Source organism: Diadema antillarum, unplaced genomic scaffold (assembly GCF_040938485.1).
Source record: "Diadema antillarum isolate AM-2024a unplaced genomic scaffold, OU_Dant_1.0 seq00001018_RagTag, whole genome shotgun sequence".
Classification (NCBI taxonomy): Eukaryota; Metazoa; Echinodermata; class Echinoidea; order Diadematoida; family Diadematidae; genus Diadema; species Diadema antillarum.
This window is the reverse complement of record NW_027271853.1, coordinates 126480-142432: the sequence shown is the minus strand read 5'-3', so window position 1 is coordinate 142432 and position 15953 is coordinate 126480. Positions and strand designations below refer to the sequence as shown.

Sequence of the window (15953 nt, the reverse complement as noted above, 5' to 3'; positions counted from 1 at the left end):
ATTAAATTTTAGTTGTTTGGAATTACTTATTTCGAGGTAACTATGCACCTCCTCGGTTTATGATGTGTGCTTTGCCTGATTGACTATACAATATAAACAAAATCATATTTTTTATCTTTATTGAGAAGGAAGATACTTCCAGTAAAATGCCCATGGATTGTATAGAATATGCGCAACTAATCTGGTAAAGCACTGCTGGTGTTATACTTCTCATTTAGGAAAAAGAAAGGCTCTAAATTTGAACTTTGCTAAAGCTTTACAAAACACAACAACACACACACACACACACACACATATATATATATATATATATATATATATATATATATATATATATATATATATATATGTATACATATATAATTTATATTATATTTCGTTATATAATGTGCTCTCTAAAAGCGCTATTAGGGAAATGGGTGGGGGTGCAGAAAGCCATGCCACTGCAGAACTGATTTATTTTTTTATTTTTTTTTTCAGGGTTTTCAGAGGCTGCGACTGCAGTGTGGACTCGGGACATACAGCAGAACTTCCATGCAATTCTCATATGCCATGAAAATATATGTACGTCAAATATTTTAGAGGTTTTTCAGAGACTACGACCACAGCATGAACTCACTTAACGAGGTAAGGAAAGGGGGTATGCTAGTATTGGAAAAGAGAAGAGAACAAAAGGGAATGGCGGAAGAGATGAGACGTAACGGGATCGATCGAGTAACAGACAGAGAGAAGAACGAGTGGAGAGGGGGGGGGGGGATATAAGAGATCATTACGTCAGATCGCTGACAAACACAATGCAACGCAGAAAACAATCAAGGTGATCAAGACCAGAGATGAAAGTCAATTAAATCACCTTTTAATGTGTACGCCAAATAGTCCGCACTTCCTAATGGCTAATATGCTGGCTGCAGGACAAATCAATCCTCACGCCCCGCTTTTTTGACCTACGGGACATAATCGGAGTGAAATATCGTTCATATAATCCAAGGTATACAATACATGTTATCTGGTATGAAGGGGGAGGAACGGGGAGGGGAGGGGAGCTCGCCCTCGCCCCCCCCCCCCCCTACTTTTTTGCACCATACAAAGAAATACATAAGGTGTCACCACTTTGCCCCCCCCCCCCCTCCCTAAAAAACAACACCTTTTTTTTCACCCCGGAGGTGCGTAAAGGTGGCCTCACACTATGCGGTTTTTTCGATCGCAGTGCTTGCGATCTGTTGCGGTTGCCAGATCGCAATCATCGAGTCGCATAGTGTGAGCGCAACGACCGCAAGGCTTGCGAAATTTCAGCCGGTCGCAAGGGATCGTAGAGGCAACCGCAGACGATCGCAAGGTTTTGAGCATGTTCAAAATTTGACAGCAGCCGCAAGGAGGTCGCAAGGCTTGCGGACGCCTCCAAGTCGCGAGAAGTCGCATGCGGTCGAGAACCGCGTGCGACTTCTCGAAACCGCAAGCAGTCGCAAGAAAAAAAAACGCATAGTGTGGGGCCACCTTTAGTGGTACTAAACAAATACACATGTAGATAGAAATCTTGAAGTGTGAGCGCGGTAAGGCGCTGAAGACCTTTTTTTTTTTTTTTTTTTTTTTGGCTTGTTAGCTGATGAAACCCGGAAGTGGCACCAGAAGTCTGAAGTGGACCCCCCACACACACACACACTTTTGAAAACGTGGCGCCCGGCCGTAAATCATACCTCGGCCCTACATTCTGTGAAGATACATGTACCACATTACCTTTTAATTTTTTCAAGTAATATATTTGAATTCATAGTTTCTGCCTTATGATCGTTTACAATGCCACTCTCGCATGCATTCGCTCTTATAAGTTTTAATGTCACTATACATTCACAACATGCTACAGGCCTATAATATTATTTTTCGTAACATGCACTCATGAAGACAAGTGAAATGCAAGTTGAAATAATTGCCACAACACTTCTTTGCAAATCACTGGACAACTTGATTCAGTCATGGGACACGACATTCCATCACCAGACAGATGAATATGCGTTTATTATTTTCCATAAATTGAATATACTGAATGGTGTATATAATTATACATTACTGTATTTTTAATGAATGTATACATGATAACTGTGGTAAAAGGCATTGCATCTAGCGTCGAGCGTGGGGCTATTTATAAAGAAGCATAGAGAGGGCGCCCTTGTGATACCGATAAGGGGAAAAAAACTCATGGCAATCTACATCATCAGCAGGGCCTTCATTATTATGTCTACTCATTGCAAAATATATCCAAATGTTGGCGCTACTATGTATACTTTGACACAATCTGGTGTAAAGTAACATCTGGCGTAATCATATTGCATGACTAAAGTAAGAAATTAGTTCTTATACAGTGGAAACTCGGTACAATGAGATCCTTGGGACCAAGACAATTTTTGTTTTGTTATATCAGTAGTCAATAAACAATAAAAATACAAATGAAATAATTTCATTGGGACTGGAGAATTGGTTTGTTACATCAGGCATTTTGTTATATCAGATCTCTTTATATCGAGTTTCCACTGTACAGCGAAACGGATGTTTTGACAAACAAAATAATTAATACATGTATGGGAAATACTACTTGTACATCAAAATCTGGTGAGTTCTGTTGCACAAATGAAAACACATGTACATCCCCACACACAACCACGCTTGTCATGTATTCACATCACAAATCTGAACATGGTTAACCGCATTTTCTTTCTTTCACTGAGGGTTGAAAAGGCATGTTTTGGTGGAAAAGCAGTATGTTTATTTTTACATTTTCTGCAACACATGTGTAGTAATAGACACCTTGGTATTTTCCATGACACCTACGATACTGTGGCACAACAAAACAAATATAATGATCCAATAAACAGTGAAAAATACTTCAACAAAGTAACAGTTTGCATCTCTTATATAATCACCTCATTGACAGCCATGTATGTGTGCATGTATATGCATGTTTCTTGTAACATTATGTACAATGATGTAAACTCAGGTTAAATTTCTTCAATTTGTCTCCCTCTACAAGTCAAATTTGATCAGCAGTTGCGATCTTAACAAATTTAATTTGTAGAGGGAGACAAATTGAAGAAACTTTCACCTGAACTTTCCCCCCTCTGAACAATACATGAACATGTACCTTTCTTTCATTTTATGATGTAAACATAGACTGGACTTCCTCTGAACACTGCTGGGAAAAAATTACACACCTTTGTGACTGTAAATCAATGCAAAAGATCATACAAGGCATTCACCTTTCCATTTTATTAATGAACTATAGAATGAGATGGAGTCAACTATGAATTTCAAACAGAAGATAATGATCTGGGTAAGGAGATATAGAGACAAGACTTTGCAAATACTGTATACTAGTACTAGGAGTACACAAAAGGATAAATACTTTTACAACAGCTAAAACTGTAGCACTGTCTGAAAAAGACAAGGAAAAAATCAAACTGATGACCAAACTTCCTGCATGACTACCAGTAGGCCTATGTGTTATACATGCTGTTTTGACCTTCTACAATATGTTCAATGATATAGTGGACCCATTCCCGTTGCTCTTAAACAGATTACAATATTGCACACACAAAGACAGAATACACTTTACATCTTAGTTGTTACCACTTCATACCAGTTCACTGGCATGGTGTCGGCATCGTCTATTTGCCTGAGGGATTTATTTCACATTCCAGATGACCAGACCATGGTCACAATCCTTAATACATAAAGAAATACAAGACACATACACATTGTATCAACATCAAACAGATAAGCAATGACCTGTATTCTCAAAAGATGTTAATTTGCAGTTAAACTTAGATTTATTTCAAAAGGCATCATTATATAGATGATGTCTGGCGGGGGAGGGAACATACCGAATGTTCCACCCAAAGGGTTTGAAATGCTTTTGAGGGACTTATAACCTCCCGAAATAGCATTTCAAACCCTGAGGGTGGAACGTTAGGTACATGTTCCCGACAACAAAAGTCATCATCTGTTAAATTATATGGGTTAGTCAAATACATCAACGTCAACAACCACTAGCACAACGCACTCGATCGCTCGCGCAGAGCCAAATTTACTATGTGCGCGCGGTCTAGGCCTTCTGTCTTTTGTTAAGTGAAAATGTTTTCCCATGAAAGAACATTACAAAGAATATTCTCCCATGGGTGAACATAACGAATGTGCCTCCATCACGTGAATGTGTTTAGCCAATCACTCACCGTTATTTGACCCACCCATTTAATATTTAGCAATGTTTCTGGTTTGAAAAATGTAGGTTGCATGGTCCTATAAGTCATCAGTAGTTTGAATGCTATTTTGTTAACATGACACTACATGTATTGGAAAACTGCACAGAATAATCAATAAAAGCTTCAGAAAAGTAAACATATGAGTGATTAACAAACTCATAATTTCCCAAAGACAGTAGCACTGAAATAAACCTGTTTGGACACAGCCCACTTAGGATAGTTGTAACAACTTACTGAAATCGATCCACCACAATGTTAAACTATCAATACATTAATATCTTTCATACTAGTATCTAGTGTTCATAGGTAGATATGATCTGATACAAGGTTCTGAATAAAAAAAAAATAAACAAACACAAAAGTAAAACAGGAAATTGAAGTACAAGTTAGGAAGACTTTGTCCACACAATCCAACTTATATTCCAAGCCCAAAATGCACCACTAAATTAACTCCAAGTCTTACTATGGTCTTGATCCAGCCAAAAGATAAGGCTTGCTCTCATTCAAGTGCAGCACTCTGTACTACTGCATTGCATTATTGTTTAGGACCAGGTAAATAACATGTCTAGGAATATAGTCTTTATGTGGAAACAGAACTTAGAGACTGTATTTGCAACATTTTCAGCCTTAACAACAAACCAGCATGAATAAATGCATTTACAATATTAATACCCCTCCCCCCCCCAAAAAAAAAGGAAATATTTCAGACACACCAAAAAGTATGCCATGATATCACTACCTTGTCATTTTGAAATCTTAAAAATGCAACGACCTTTCCTGCAAAGCAGATTGTTAAGCAAAATTGACAGCCCTAACCTCACAATGCAACATCTGAACTGAGAGTGCAATTAATCTTGTAAAGAATAATACTTATATCAAACAATTTTGCAAAACCGTTTGCCTTCTTTTACAATCTGTGATAATTACTGAAAGAGCTGCAATCCCACAAGCAATGCATTCATAGCATCACCTATACAATATTTATGACAAACTTACAAATTTGATATCTTTTCATAAACATATGATAATCAAGTATAAAACAAATAACATCCACATCACATCAGCTAAGAATATTCAACCATAGTGTGGATCACATAATGACTTCCCCGTTGCCACCATCAAATCTATGTCTCCTTCCATAGACATTTGTAATGAAGATGTCAACCCAATCACCAACATTCAATGCTACCTGGACTCGGGTCTAACCCAATGCAAGAAAAGCTACATTACTTGCATTTTGATACTCTTTCATACATTCTCCTCTTCTGCTGAGTCAATGGCAATTCATTCATATAACCCACTGATATTATTTCATCCCCTCAGCATGCATGTTATAAGTGGTGAAGATGAAGATGATATGTCAGATTTCAATCACAATCTCTAACACTAGGGCTTATAAATGAACAATTTGGACAGAAAAAAAGCAGGGACACTGCACTCTCGAGAAATACAATGTATGTATACTGTATGTCAAAAAAATGAAAATGTAAGAATTTTAACGACTCCTTCGCTCACTGATCATGGACACTTTGACAACAGTTTGCGTATTCCAAAGTCACTGATGAGAAAAGTCTCCTCAGTAAGTGTGAATCTCAAAATGGACAGCATTTAATCCATGCAGAGGTCAGTACTGGAAGCACTGCAGGTTCTGGGTTCAATCCTCCTTTAACCCAATCACTCCTGATCTTCCTCGCCCCGCCTCAGTTTCCCAATCACCTCCGCTAGCATCTGGTTGCACATGGCAGCATAGGGGTTCAACTGGACCACCTGTGCCCGGGCAAACTGGCTACCCAGAGCGGCGGCCCTCCGGAAGTCCGCCAGGGCCTCCTCGTCCTGCCCCTCAAGCCGGTGAATGAGCCCCCTCTGTGTGAACGCCTGGCAAGCTGCTTTACCCTGTCCTTGGCTCAGATTAATGGCGGTGTTTAGGTCTTCCAGAGCCCCTGCAAGCAATAACATCGAAAACAGCAGAAGGTTGAAAATCATTCAACTGTAAAGCTGTTTTGCATTTGTTTTACACTAATGCTTGTTTTTAAGGAGAAGGGCATAAGTACAAAAGCTGTTCTCTATGATCTCTCCCAAAATCAGCTTGCCAATGAATTTGCATATACTATATACCAATCAACCTTTCGAACTCCTGTGAATCATTGATGGAAACATTGGATGTAGCAATTAATGTCATGGTTTTCATACCCTCACTTTTGCACTTTCACAAAGAATGTAATGCACCTGCTTTAATTGAGAGAATTTCAACATTGGGAAGTTTAGAATAACGATAATTCATCTTTTTTCATGATGTTCAAAGATATTATATAAAAGATGTACTGTACATGAGAAATGAAGACGGACAGATTAAGTTCAGCATTACAGTTCAAGAAGTTTGGTCACACCTACATGTAGGGAGTTGCAGCACATTACATTTTACTGCAAATTAGTAACCTAGTGCATAGGTTCAGTCCATTCTCAGTAAAAACTTTTCAGTGTATTGGGATCAATGGATATGAATGGAAGGAAATCCCAGAGAAGGAACAAAATGAACAGTGAAGAGAAACTCTCTAATCAAGAGGAAAATAAGCTACTGTATGTTGCCACATCAGATGCCAGCAACAAGATACAAGTCAAAGGTGTGCTGTACTTGGCCTGTAGATGGAAGTTAACTCAGCCAAACAGAGGAAGTCTTATAACTTAAAAGAAAACCAAAATCCAAAGAGAAATGTGGAATGAGTGAAAGCAGCAACATTAGTAGTTGGTTTCCTTTAACTTTAAGGGCTGCTAGAAGTTTGGTAGCACTGTGTATATCAAGTACAATGACCGACCCTCCACATCTCCCCTGAGCCGTAATGCCTGGGCTCTGTTGTTGTAGCAGGAGGCTCGGCCTGGAGCGACGGACACTGCCTCGTTGAAGAAATTCAGTGCCCTCTCCATGTCATTTTCCTCGGCACAGCGGACACCCTTGATCTCGATCTCCTTGGCTTGCTGGTCTGCATCGCTTTCCTCAACTATGTGAAACACAGAGGGAAATAGCTTTTTATGATAATTAATATAAAGCTCAGTCCGTGGGAGAGTATTAAGGGGTTGTATTTTGAATTTTTTTTTTTAATCAAAAAAAAAATAAAACATTAGGGCCTAGCAATTACCCTTGCCTTCCATTATAATTCAATATGACAATATATATATATATATATATTTTTTTTTTTTTGTCGATATCTCTTCCGCCAACCAGATCGTTAAGACGTTATTGGTAGACACCTAACTTAATAACTATTAGATATCTAGAAATCATAGTAGAAATGTTTAGCCCTAACGTTACCATAGATAGTGCCAATGTATTAACATTTGCAATATCTCTCCGTAGTATGGTGCGTAACCGTACATATCATCACAAAACTAATGTTAGCGATGTAACGTTACAGGACTCATCATGGGGGCGTTTCACAAAGCTGTTCTTAAAGTTACGAAGGACTTACAAACGTCACTTAGTCTTAAAGGGAACATAAACCCAAAGAGCAATGTGGATTGAGTGAAAGCAGTAATATAAGTAGAACACATCAGCGAAAGTTGTAGCAAAATTGGGCAATCGATGCAAAAGTTATGGATTTTTAAAGTTTTGGTGTTGGAACTGCTGGGTAAGGAGACTACTAGAGGTTATGACGTATGAGTGGACTACAATACATGTATACAGAAAATATAAAGGGAATTCAATAAAAATTCATTTTTCAAGAAAATTACATATTCCATCAACTTGATACTGACATATGTTAGGGGTAGCACTTATTCCCCCTGCTTTCTAAGAGCGGCTAGTCAAGTACTCTTTCATTTTGCTAGAAAAGTGAATTTTTGTGGAATTGCTCTTATATTTTCTTTATGTAATTGTCCACTCATACGTCATAACCTCTAGTAGTCTCCTCATCCAGCGGTTCCAACACCAAAACTTTAAAAATTCATAACTTTTGCAGCGATTGCCCAATTTTCCTCAAACTTTCACTGATGTGTTCTACTAATGTTACTGCTTTTACTCGATCCACATTGCTCTTTGGGTTTGTGTTCCCTTTAAGAACGACTGGTGATCAGTTCTTCTGTGCTATACTTATCAGAATCTAAATAATTCAGCACAAGAACTGATCACCAGTCGTTCTTAAGTCATTCGTAACTTTAAGAACAGCTTTGTGAAACACCCCCAAGGAGTGTAAATTTATACCCGGTACAGTGTAAATTTACCTGGCACATGACAACAAAACAAAAGACAGTCACATGCAACAATGCCAAAAATGGCAATGCCAATGGCCTGCCAATATTTTTCTAGACCCTACCTACCTTGAATTTGTACGGTTTCCTCCTCATTCTGTTCAGGAACTTCTTGACCGAGAGGTAGTAAAGGGTTGAATATGGCATCAAGGACTGCCGAATCATGTGAACTGGGAACCGACATTTTCACATCATTCGTGGTCACGTTTTGGTGGAGCAGACTAAAGTTACGGGCATACGTTGGATTGCGTTGTGTACATGGCCAGTTCAACAACAGCACTAGAAATACGTGTGTGTATGTACAGGTGTATGTATTTTACGCATCTCTATGATTTTACGCTGGTATTGTACGCTAGATTCTATCAAGACGTATCTAGAAATGAGTAATGCTGTGAGTATATTCATGCATCTATCAACAGTGCATTTGAAACAAAATTATTAAAGATGAATTTTCTTTAAATTAAATTTAAATAAAATTTCTTTTTATGGAAAAATACTGGAAAATACATCATAATTTTTCATCAAACGTCTGGACGTCACCCAACTTCTTCATTGACCTTTTTACTGAGACGCATGATATGCTGGGAACGAAATTACCCTACATTCTGACTGTAGTGAACGAGGTGCCATTTAGCAGGTTTTTGTGATTATTAAGGTATTAATCCGAGGAATATGGAAGATTCAGAAGATGTTTGGGACAGCTGGGAAGATATGGCTGACAGTGGAGTGAGTATTATGAGACTAAACTCTATCTACGATGTTACGAATGTCTGGCAAAATACGATGTTCATCCACAGACAGTGACCACACACACACAAACACCGAGCCGAAATTTGTATCATCACTGGGTGGTTGTGATATGGTGGCCCGATATTCTGTAGTCCCGTACCTCGGTTTTCGTGTTATTGACATGACTATCAGTGCCAGAAATTGTGACGCTTCCCTTTGACACACTTTAATTTCTACAAACTAGCGTAATAGAGATCTACCAGAGATTATGAAGAATATGCGAGTCTCAGCTATTGCATACGTTGATGTATAAAATGTGTATGAAATGTCTTTCTAGACACTTTCTAGACGTAGACGCCTCTAATTAGTAATTGTATTTTGCTCAGTCTCGCTCTCAGTCTCAGTAATTCAGGCCTAAGCTAATATTAATAAAACAGAAACCAACCTTTAGTGTTAGTGTATTAAACCAGCACTGGAACTAACCTTCCAGCCACATGCATGCATGTGCCTATACCATCCAGCCCACAATGCATTAAAATAGGAAACATGTGTGTTTTGTCTTAATGTTGATATGGAAACACTGCTGATTTGATGATGCTCTTGAGTCTTATGCACTTGTCAATGTAATGACTCACCCCACTACCCCCGGACATGGGTGCGTCATTTCCTCGTTTGGTCCGTCAAATTTGTGACCCAGGTGTTCGTCATTTTACCAGCTTTGTCCGTCAAATTTTTGACCGAGGGGTGCGTCAAAATCCCATCATTGTCGGTCAAAATTTTGACCGAGGGGTGCGTCATGGTACGTCACTTGGCTGTGGAAAATAACACGCATTATTTTGAACCGAGGGGTGCGTCATGGTACGTCACTTGGCTATGGAAAACTGCACGCATTGCACGCTACCAGTACCGGATACACATACCGCGAGTGAAATTACAGTGAGCGCTTTCCCGCGGCAAGTGAAAATCAAAGTCGGGAAGCGTTTTGGAATAAGAGGGAAAAATGCTTGCCAGATTTAAAAGCCACCCTTTCTCCTTACATTTTCCCTCCAACAAACCCATGAAATCATGCATACTTAATCTCAAACCAGGGACTCTTCAGCGATGTAACAACTAGTCCAACCTTTACTGTCGAACACTTAGTGCCTATTGCATATTGCGATGCAACACCAACACACATTGCTATCGAAGAAAGTTCGTTTACATTCCAAACTTGACAGTAAAAGAAGCGGCAGCAGAAGAAACTGCCTGCCGCATGCCATTTTCTGCTCGCGGGATAGCCCGATCAGACGCGTGACGCTGTTAGCTGTGCGAATCTCCTACGTACAGCGACTAGGCTGTATGTAGTTACTCGCGGGAATGCCGTGGCGTGGTGTGTACCTGCGCTGCAGCAGTATGCATCCACTGCACTAGCAATGGCCGCGCACACACAGCGCATCTGCGCACATGTGATTGTCATGTATGGATTGCATGCACAGAATACATACTACTGTTGTACGGAATATCGTAGCAGCAGCGTGATGTACGGTGAATGACGGTACGGTGCTTACAGGGCCATGGTAAGGGAAACTTGCCGAAACTTTTACAAATTATGTTTACGAAACAAAAGAAAATGAAATTGCTTGAATAAAATGTATGCAAAAATCGTTTCAGTATTTACGGGGGTGCGTCAAATGTACCAAGGATGTCCGTCAAAAAAGTGACCGAGGTGTGCGTCACTTTCAACGTGTTGTCCGTCAAAAAAGTGACTGTGGTGTTCGTCACTTGCAGCGTTTTGTCCGTCAAAAAAGTGACTGTGGTGTCCGTCAAAAACCCCGTGTGGTCAGTCAAAAAATGACCATGACGCACCCATGTCCGGGGGTAGTGGGGTGCGTCATTACATTGACAAGTGCATTATCCCCTGACACAGGCAAAAGACTGGGTTGACACATAAGTTACGAAAATTTATCTCTGTAAAGTACAGTATCTTTAGGCCATCATTGGAGACGGGTTCACTTTCTTCGTCGCGGGATTCCAGAAAAAGTGCCCAAAGGTTAGCGGACAGCGGAATTGACGAAGAAAGTGAGCCCGTCATACCTACAAAGTGATTAGTTTGCTAACAAACTGGAGTACCCACCTACTCTATCAGTGTGGAATAGTAATTTGGAATATATGCACAAGATCGGGTTAGTACTGATTTTATTTTTCTCGTTACAAATTTTTGTAAAAAGATGTCGGACTTCAGCTTCATGAGGCTGATTCGTGTGCGGAGAGGTGAGGGCCGCAGAAAAAAGCACCGAAAATATATAGTCGGATCAGGCCGCTACGTACGGCAGCCTTGCTTTCGAACCCGCTTGCGCCCTTGTTTCGATGGGTCGCTGTGCACTGGTTGATTAAAACTCGATTGTTGTAAAAAAAAAAAAAAAAATTTTTTTTCTTCTTTTCATCATGGATAGTGGACATGTGTGTGTACCAAAAAATCACCGTGAAAAGTTGCGACAATTTACATGTATATGTCAGATGTGAGATGAATAATAAGTGAACAGGGAGCTTCATGAGTCTCTCTCCCCGGGGGCATCATTAGGCTCTTCGGGTGCCTCGTGAGGCGGAGGAGTGCTCGTACAGGGGAGCAGGCCTCATGAGCGGGTTTCCCGGACTGAGGTATGAACATCTATGGGGGGAACCATCTATAGAATGTACAGTCACTCTTATTGCAAGAAAGGTATACATGGAGCTATCAACAGCAAGAAAGTATTTTCTCTCTTTTTTTTTTTTTGGCACAGGTACTTGATAGGAGACTAGAGGAAGAGAAGAAGCAACATGAGGCTCAGCAGTAAGTGAAAAACCTACTGTCACATTTTGTGTTTAGAAAGATGCAAACAAGACTCTACAGTCTAATCCAGGATCTCGTTATATTACATTGTGTTTTAAGATTATAAGATGTTTTAGAATATGTGAGGGCTTTTGATGAACGTGCAACAGGTACATGTACGAATGTGTATCGTGTGCATTGCAAAGTACATGTATGTACATCCAGTCCTCTTCATGTGGGTGTGCTAGCCATTCTCATACACATGTAACATCCCTTGTTCATATACATGTACACATACATGTACATGTATATGTACAACAGAGCTGCCAAATTCCCCTCATTCTGCAGGGGGCTTCCTTAGAACTTCAATGTCTCTTCATGTCAAGATTTGTAAAAGAATATGAAAATCTTCCTGTTTCAGGAATCGTTTAGTACATTGAGATACGTAGGTATTACACAAATATCACCCTGATTGCCCTTTCGAACCTTCATGGTGTTGCACACATACTGTACGAAATGCTCTCTGCCGCTTGCATGTTTCTAGGAAGCTGCAGGCCAGTATCCAGGTGTCAAGACTGCAGGAAGACACGCACAGGACATCCTACCAACCCCAGCTCAGGATCCTAAAGAGGCCCACGGAGGCTGCCGGTGACCCAGGACCAGTGGAAAACAAGGGTGCCAACAAGGTCGGTCTCACCAAGTTATCAATCTACCCATCTGTGACAGAGTCCATAATTCTCCCTTCTACAATGTATTTTCCCCCCATTTATATATTTCTGCTTAACCTGTTCAGGATGAGTCCTGAGTATACTCGGGCAGGTGTCCATTGGAAATGCATGTTTATAGCTAAATCAGCCCATCCTGAATGATAAGACTACCAGTGATGGATCTTACAGAGCATCAAATCTATAGTACATAATGGGTAGAATTGATTCTTCTTCTTTTTTTCAAAGATACAAATTGCAGATAAAGAGGAGGGTATAAGAATGGTATCTCAATAAATGGAGTTGATGTGATCAGTGGAAAGATAAAGAAAAATAGAGAATAAAGAAAGTCAGCTCTTATAAAATCAATTTCTTTCTTTATTGTTTTGTGTCCAGCTAGATGCTTAATTTCAGGCATTGTTCACAATTTTGAATGTCAGAAAAATTTGTGCTTATGCTAAATTATGTTCAAGTGAGTTACAAAAACATTATTCACCTTCATAATTGCTTGTTTACCATGGAATCTAATCTGACTTATGACTACCCATTGAGCTTGATTTTAAACGTAAGAACTTTTAGCTGATGTCTGCTGTAATCGCTGTTGTATCTCTTGGTTATCACTGCATAATAGTTCAATTTATCATTCGTCAGACACGGCAGAAGACCCTGGCAGAGAGAGAAGAGGAGTACAAGCAGGCGAGGCTGAGAATTCTCGGCTCAGCTGAGACGGACTTTTCCGAGGCATCACCTAGGTGAGTTTCAAATATCAGCCCAAGGTTCTGTTTGTGATCTCCTCTCCTTTGTAATTTGTATAGAATATGTGATCATAACAATGGACTGAAAAGGTTGCCTACCTCCTAAGGAATATAGACTGCCCATCAGCTCAAATGCACATCTACTTTCTATTTCAAAATTGAAATTTCCATCGTGTGTCAAGCATACTTGTATATGTTTGTGATCACAGACATACTCACTTGGAGTTATGTACTTGGAGTTATGTACTTGGAGTTATGTATCGTTGACTACAACATTGTATGAAGTCTGGAATGGAAAAAGTCTATCCATACTTTGTCTTGTGTTGTGAGCATGTCTTCGTCTATGTATTGTGGTCCAAGATCAGTGCTCAGTAAGTCTACTAATTCAATACTTTGATCTTCAAAGAACAGGTAGATGGCCTAAGATTTGTGAAAAAAACAACTTTGAAATTCCACTGCTTTTGCATCTCACTGTTAAACCAGCCAGTGGTTTTGAGCTAGAAGTGGAAAAATTATACACCAGAATACTGCTTGTAATCAGAGGAGAAAATGGAAAAACACATCTGTTTTGTCTTGATGTTGATATGGAAACAAAAGTGCTGATTTGATGATGGTCTTATCCCCTGACACAGGGAAAAAAAAAAAAAAGACTGAGTTGATTCATGAGTTACAAAATTTTATCTCTGTATCTTTAGGCCATCGTTGGAGACCAGACCACCAAGAGATGGCAGCTCATCCAAATCAAATAATTTTGGTCACAGCGGGAGCGCAGCCAAGAGATAACAACGCAAGGTCAAACGAGGAGCAAACAAGGAAAAAAGAAAAAGAAATGGTAACCATGGAGATTCTAAGGCAGTGGTCAGGCCTCGAGTCCTGTCCCACTATTAGTGTCTCCCAGTGTGCCAAGCTCCCGTCCCGGGCCGCGGTTACCAGTTCGGCGGGGAGGAAGCCAGCTCGGTCGACTGATCCCCGCGGTAGGAGAGTGGTTGTACATGTAAGTTCCAACTGACGGATGCCGCATATCCCACATGTCTGTGAGGAAATACTTCAGCCGAGGGGAAAGTCGTGTTTGTGCGACATATTACCTGCAGGAGTGGTGAAAGAGCATGAATTATAAGACCTTATAGCTCTCTATCAGCATTGATTCACGTTTGATAGATGTCTACATCTTATGGGCAGGAATCAAAATGATGCCAACCCTCTGACTAGCAGAAGAATGAAAGTTACAACACTGATGCAGATCTCGACCACTAAACATTTCCAGGCTAGTGAAAGTGACTACTAATAGTAGCCTGCTCAGCCAGTGGTATCTAAAAACAAAGCAAAGGAAAGAAAAGAAAAAGTTTGTAATATGCATCCGAACTTTTGTGTCAGATGATTAGTAAGTGCAGGGAGATCTTGCCATTCAATTTCCCCCCCCCCCCATTCTTCAGTACCGGCCCCTCAACTCAAATCCGCATGTTACTCTCCTCATGTAGAGGAGATGAAGAATTACCAGTGTTTGATTTTGGGGCTTTTTGACCTTCTGAGAGTCTCGATGGGCATTTCTTCAAGAAACCACTGTCATTGTGAACTACAGTGACAGATGGTAGTGACAAAATTTAGGTAAAATTGGTGAAGATTGTGCAAGAATAATGTCAAAATAGGTGTGGGAACACCCTAGATTATGATGAAGTTAATGAGAAATAGGAATTGCCCAGTAATAACAAACAAGCAAAACCAAAGTAAATATGCATGAAGTATTTTTGTTATTTAGAGTTATGGTTATATTTTGTACTCAACTTTCTGAGGCACCATTGAACAAATTTACCAACTGCCTAAATTTGAAATGTGACTAGGGAACTTTGACACTGGTCATTGGTGATATTGGTGGCCTATATTATGCCACTGTACTCTTCAGTGAGTATAGAAGAGAAGCACAAATATTTCGGCATCATGTCTTGCAATGTGCTACAAACCCACTCATCTGTGTGCCCAGGACCACCAAAACTTAATGTTGAGCAAGTGAATCAAACTGGCATTTGCTTGTTCAATGTATGCAATGCCCCTTTGGGCAGTTGAGCAAGATACATGTAGCATATTATTGTTTTTGTTTTTGTTTTTTATTTTTGGTTATACCTTTTGTTGTCGGCTATCTCTATGGTGGCTCAGAGTGTCAAGATGTGCCCTTTTTTAGTTGATGTTAGAGTGTGGGAGATTATGCTTACATTGTATGCTCCGCAGCAGATTATGAGTCTTTGTTTCCAAAGAGTTTGGCTGTAAGATAGTACGGTGATTGTGTATATGTTTCATATCTTTGATAGCATGCTTTGAATTGGGGGGGGGGAGGCATATCGGCTTTATTGCTATTGACTTTTTGGGTACTATGATGATTTTGTTGTTATGACATTTACATCCAACTTGTAAATCTCCTGGTCAGAATATGACTCTCTTACAAAAAAGAAAGATAACAGATGAGATAAATAATAAGAAATGATTTGCACGT

At 39.8% G+C, this 15953-nt stretch overlaps 2 protein-coding genes across 2 annotated transcripts; one reads left to right on the top strand and one right to left on the bottom strand.

Moving 5' to 3' along the window:
- Positions 1 to 4980: 4980 nt before the first annotated feature.
- LOC139742755 (tetratricopeptide repeat protein 36-like) lies at positions 4981 to 8676 on the bottom strand. Its single transcript, XM_071653277.1, has 3 exons — positions 8562 to 8676; positions 7064 to 7246; positions 4981 to 6190 (listed from the first exon to the last, which is right to left on the bottom strand). Exons 1-3 carry the CDS (start codon positions 8674 to 8676, stop codon positions 5925 to 5927), a joined length of 564 nt encoding a protein of 187 aa, XP_071509378.1. The 3' UTR covers positions 4981 to 5924.
- A 488-nt stretch (positions 8677 to 9164) lies between these two features.
- LOC139742754 (SUZ RNA-binding domain-containing-like) lies at positions 9165 to 13469 on the top strand. Its single transcript, XM_071653276.1, has 4 exons — positions 9165 to 9218; positions 11981 to 12030; positions 12554 to 12695; positions 13365 to 13469. The coding sequence occupies exons 1-4, from the start codon at positions 9165 to 9167 to the stop codon at positions 13467 to 13469; spliced, it is 351 nt and encodes a 116-aa protein (XP_071509377.1).
- The last annotated feature ends 2484 nt before the right edge of the window (positions 13470 to 15953 follow it).

Coding starts and splice junctions, on each gene's coding strand:
- LOC139742755 (XM_071653277.1), bottom strand. CDS start 8,676: ATGTCGGTTCCCAGTTCACATGATTCGGCAGTCCTTGATGCCATATTC. Junction 7,247..8,561: donor GGAAACCGTACAAATTCAAG/GTAGGTAGGGTC, acceptor TGTTTCACATAG/TTGAGGAAAGCGATGCAGAC. Junction 6,191..7,063: donor GCTCAGGGGAGATGTGGAGG/GTCGGTCATTGT, acceptor TATTGCTTGCAG/GGGCTCTGGAAGACCTAAAC.
- LOC139742754 (XM_071653276.1), top strand. CDS start 9,165: ATGGAAGATTCAGAAGATGTTTGGGACAGCTGGGAAGATATGGCTGAC. Junction 9,219..11,980: donor AAGATATGGCTGACAGTGGA/GTGAGTATTATG, acceptor TTTTTGGCACAG/GTACTTGATAGGAGACTAGA. Junction 12,031..12,553: donor AAGCAACATGAGGCTCAGCA/GTAAGTGAAAAA, acceptor GCATGTTTCTAG/GAAGCTGCAGGCCAGTATCC.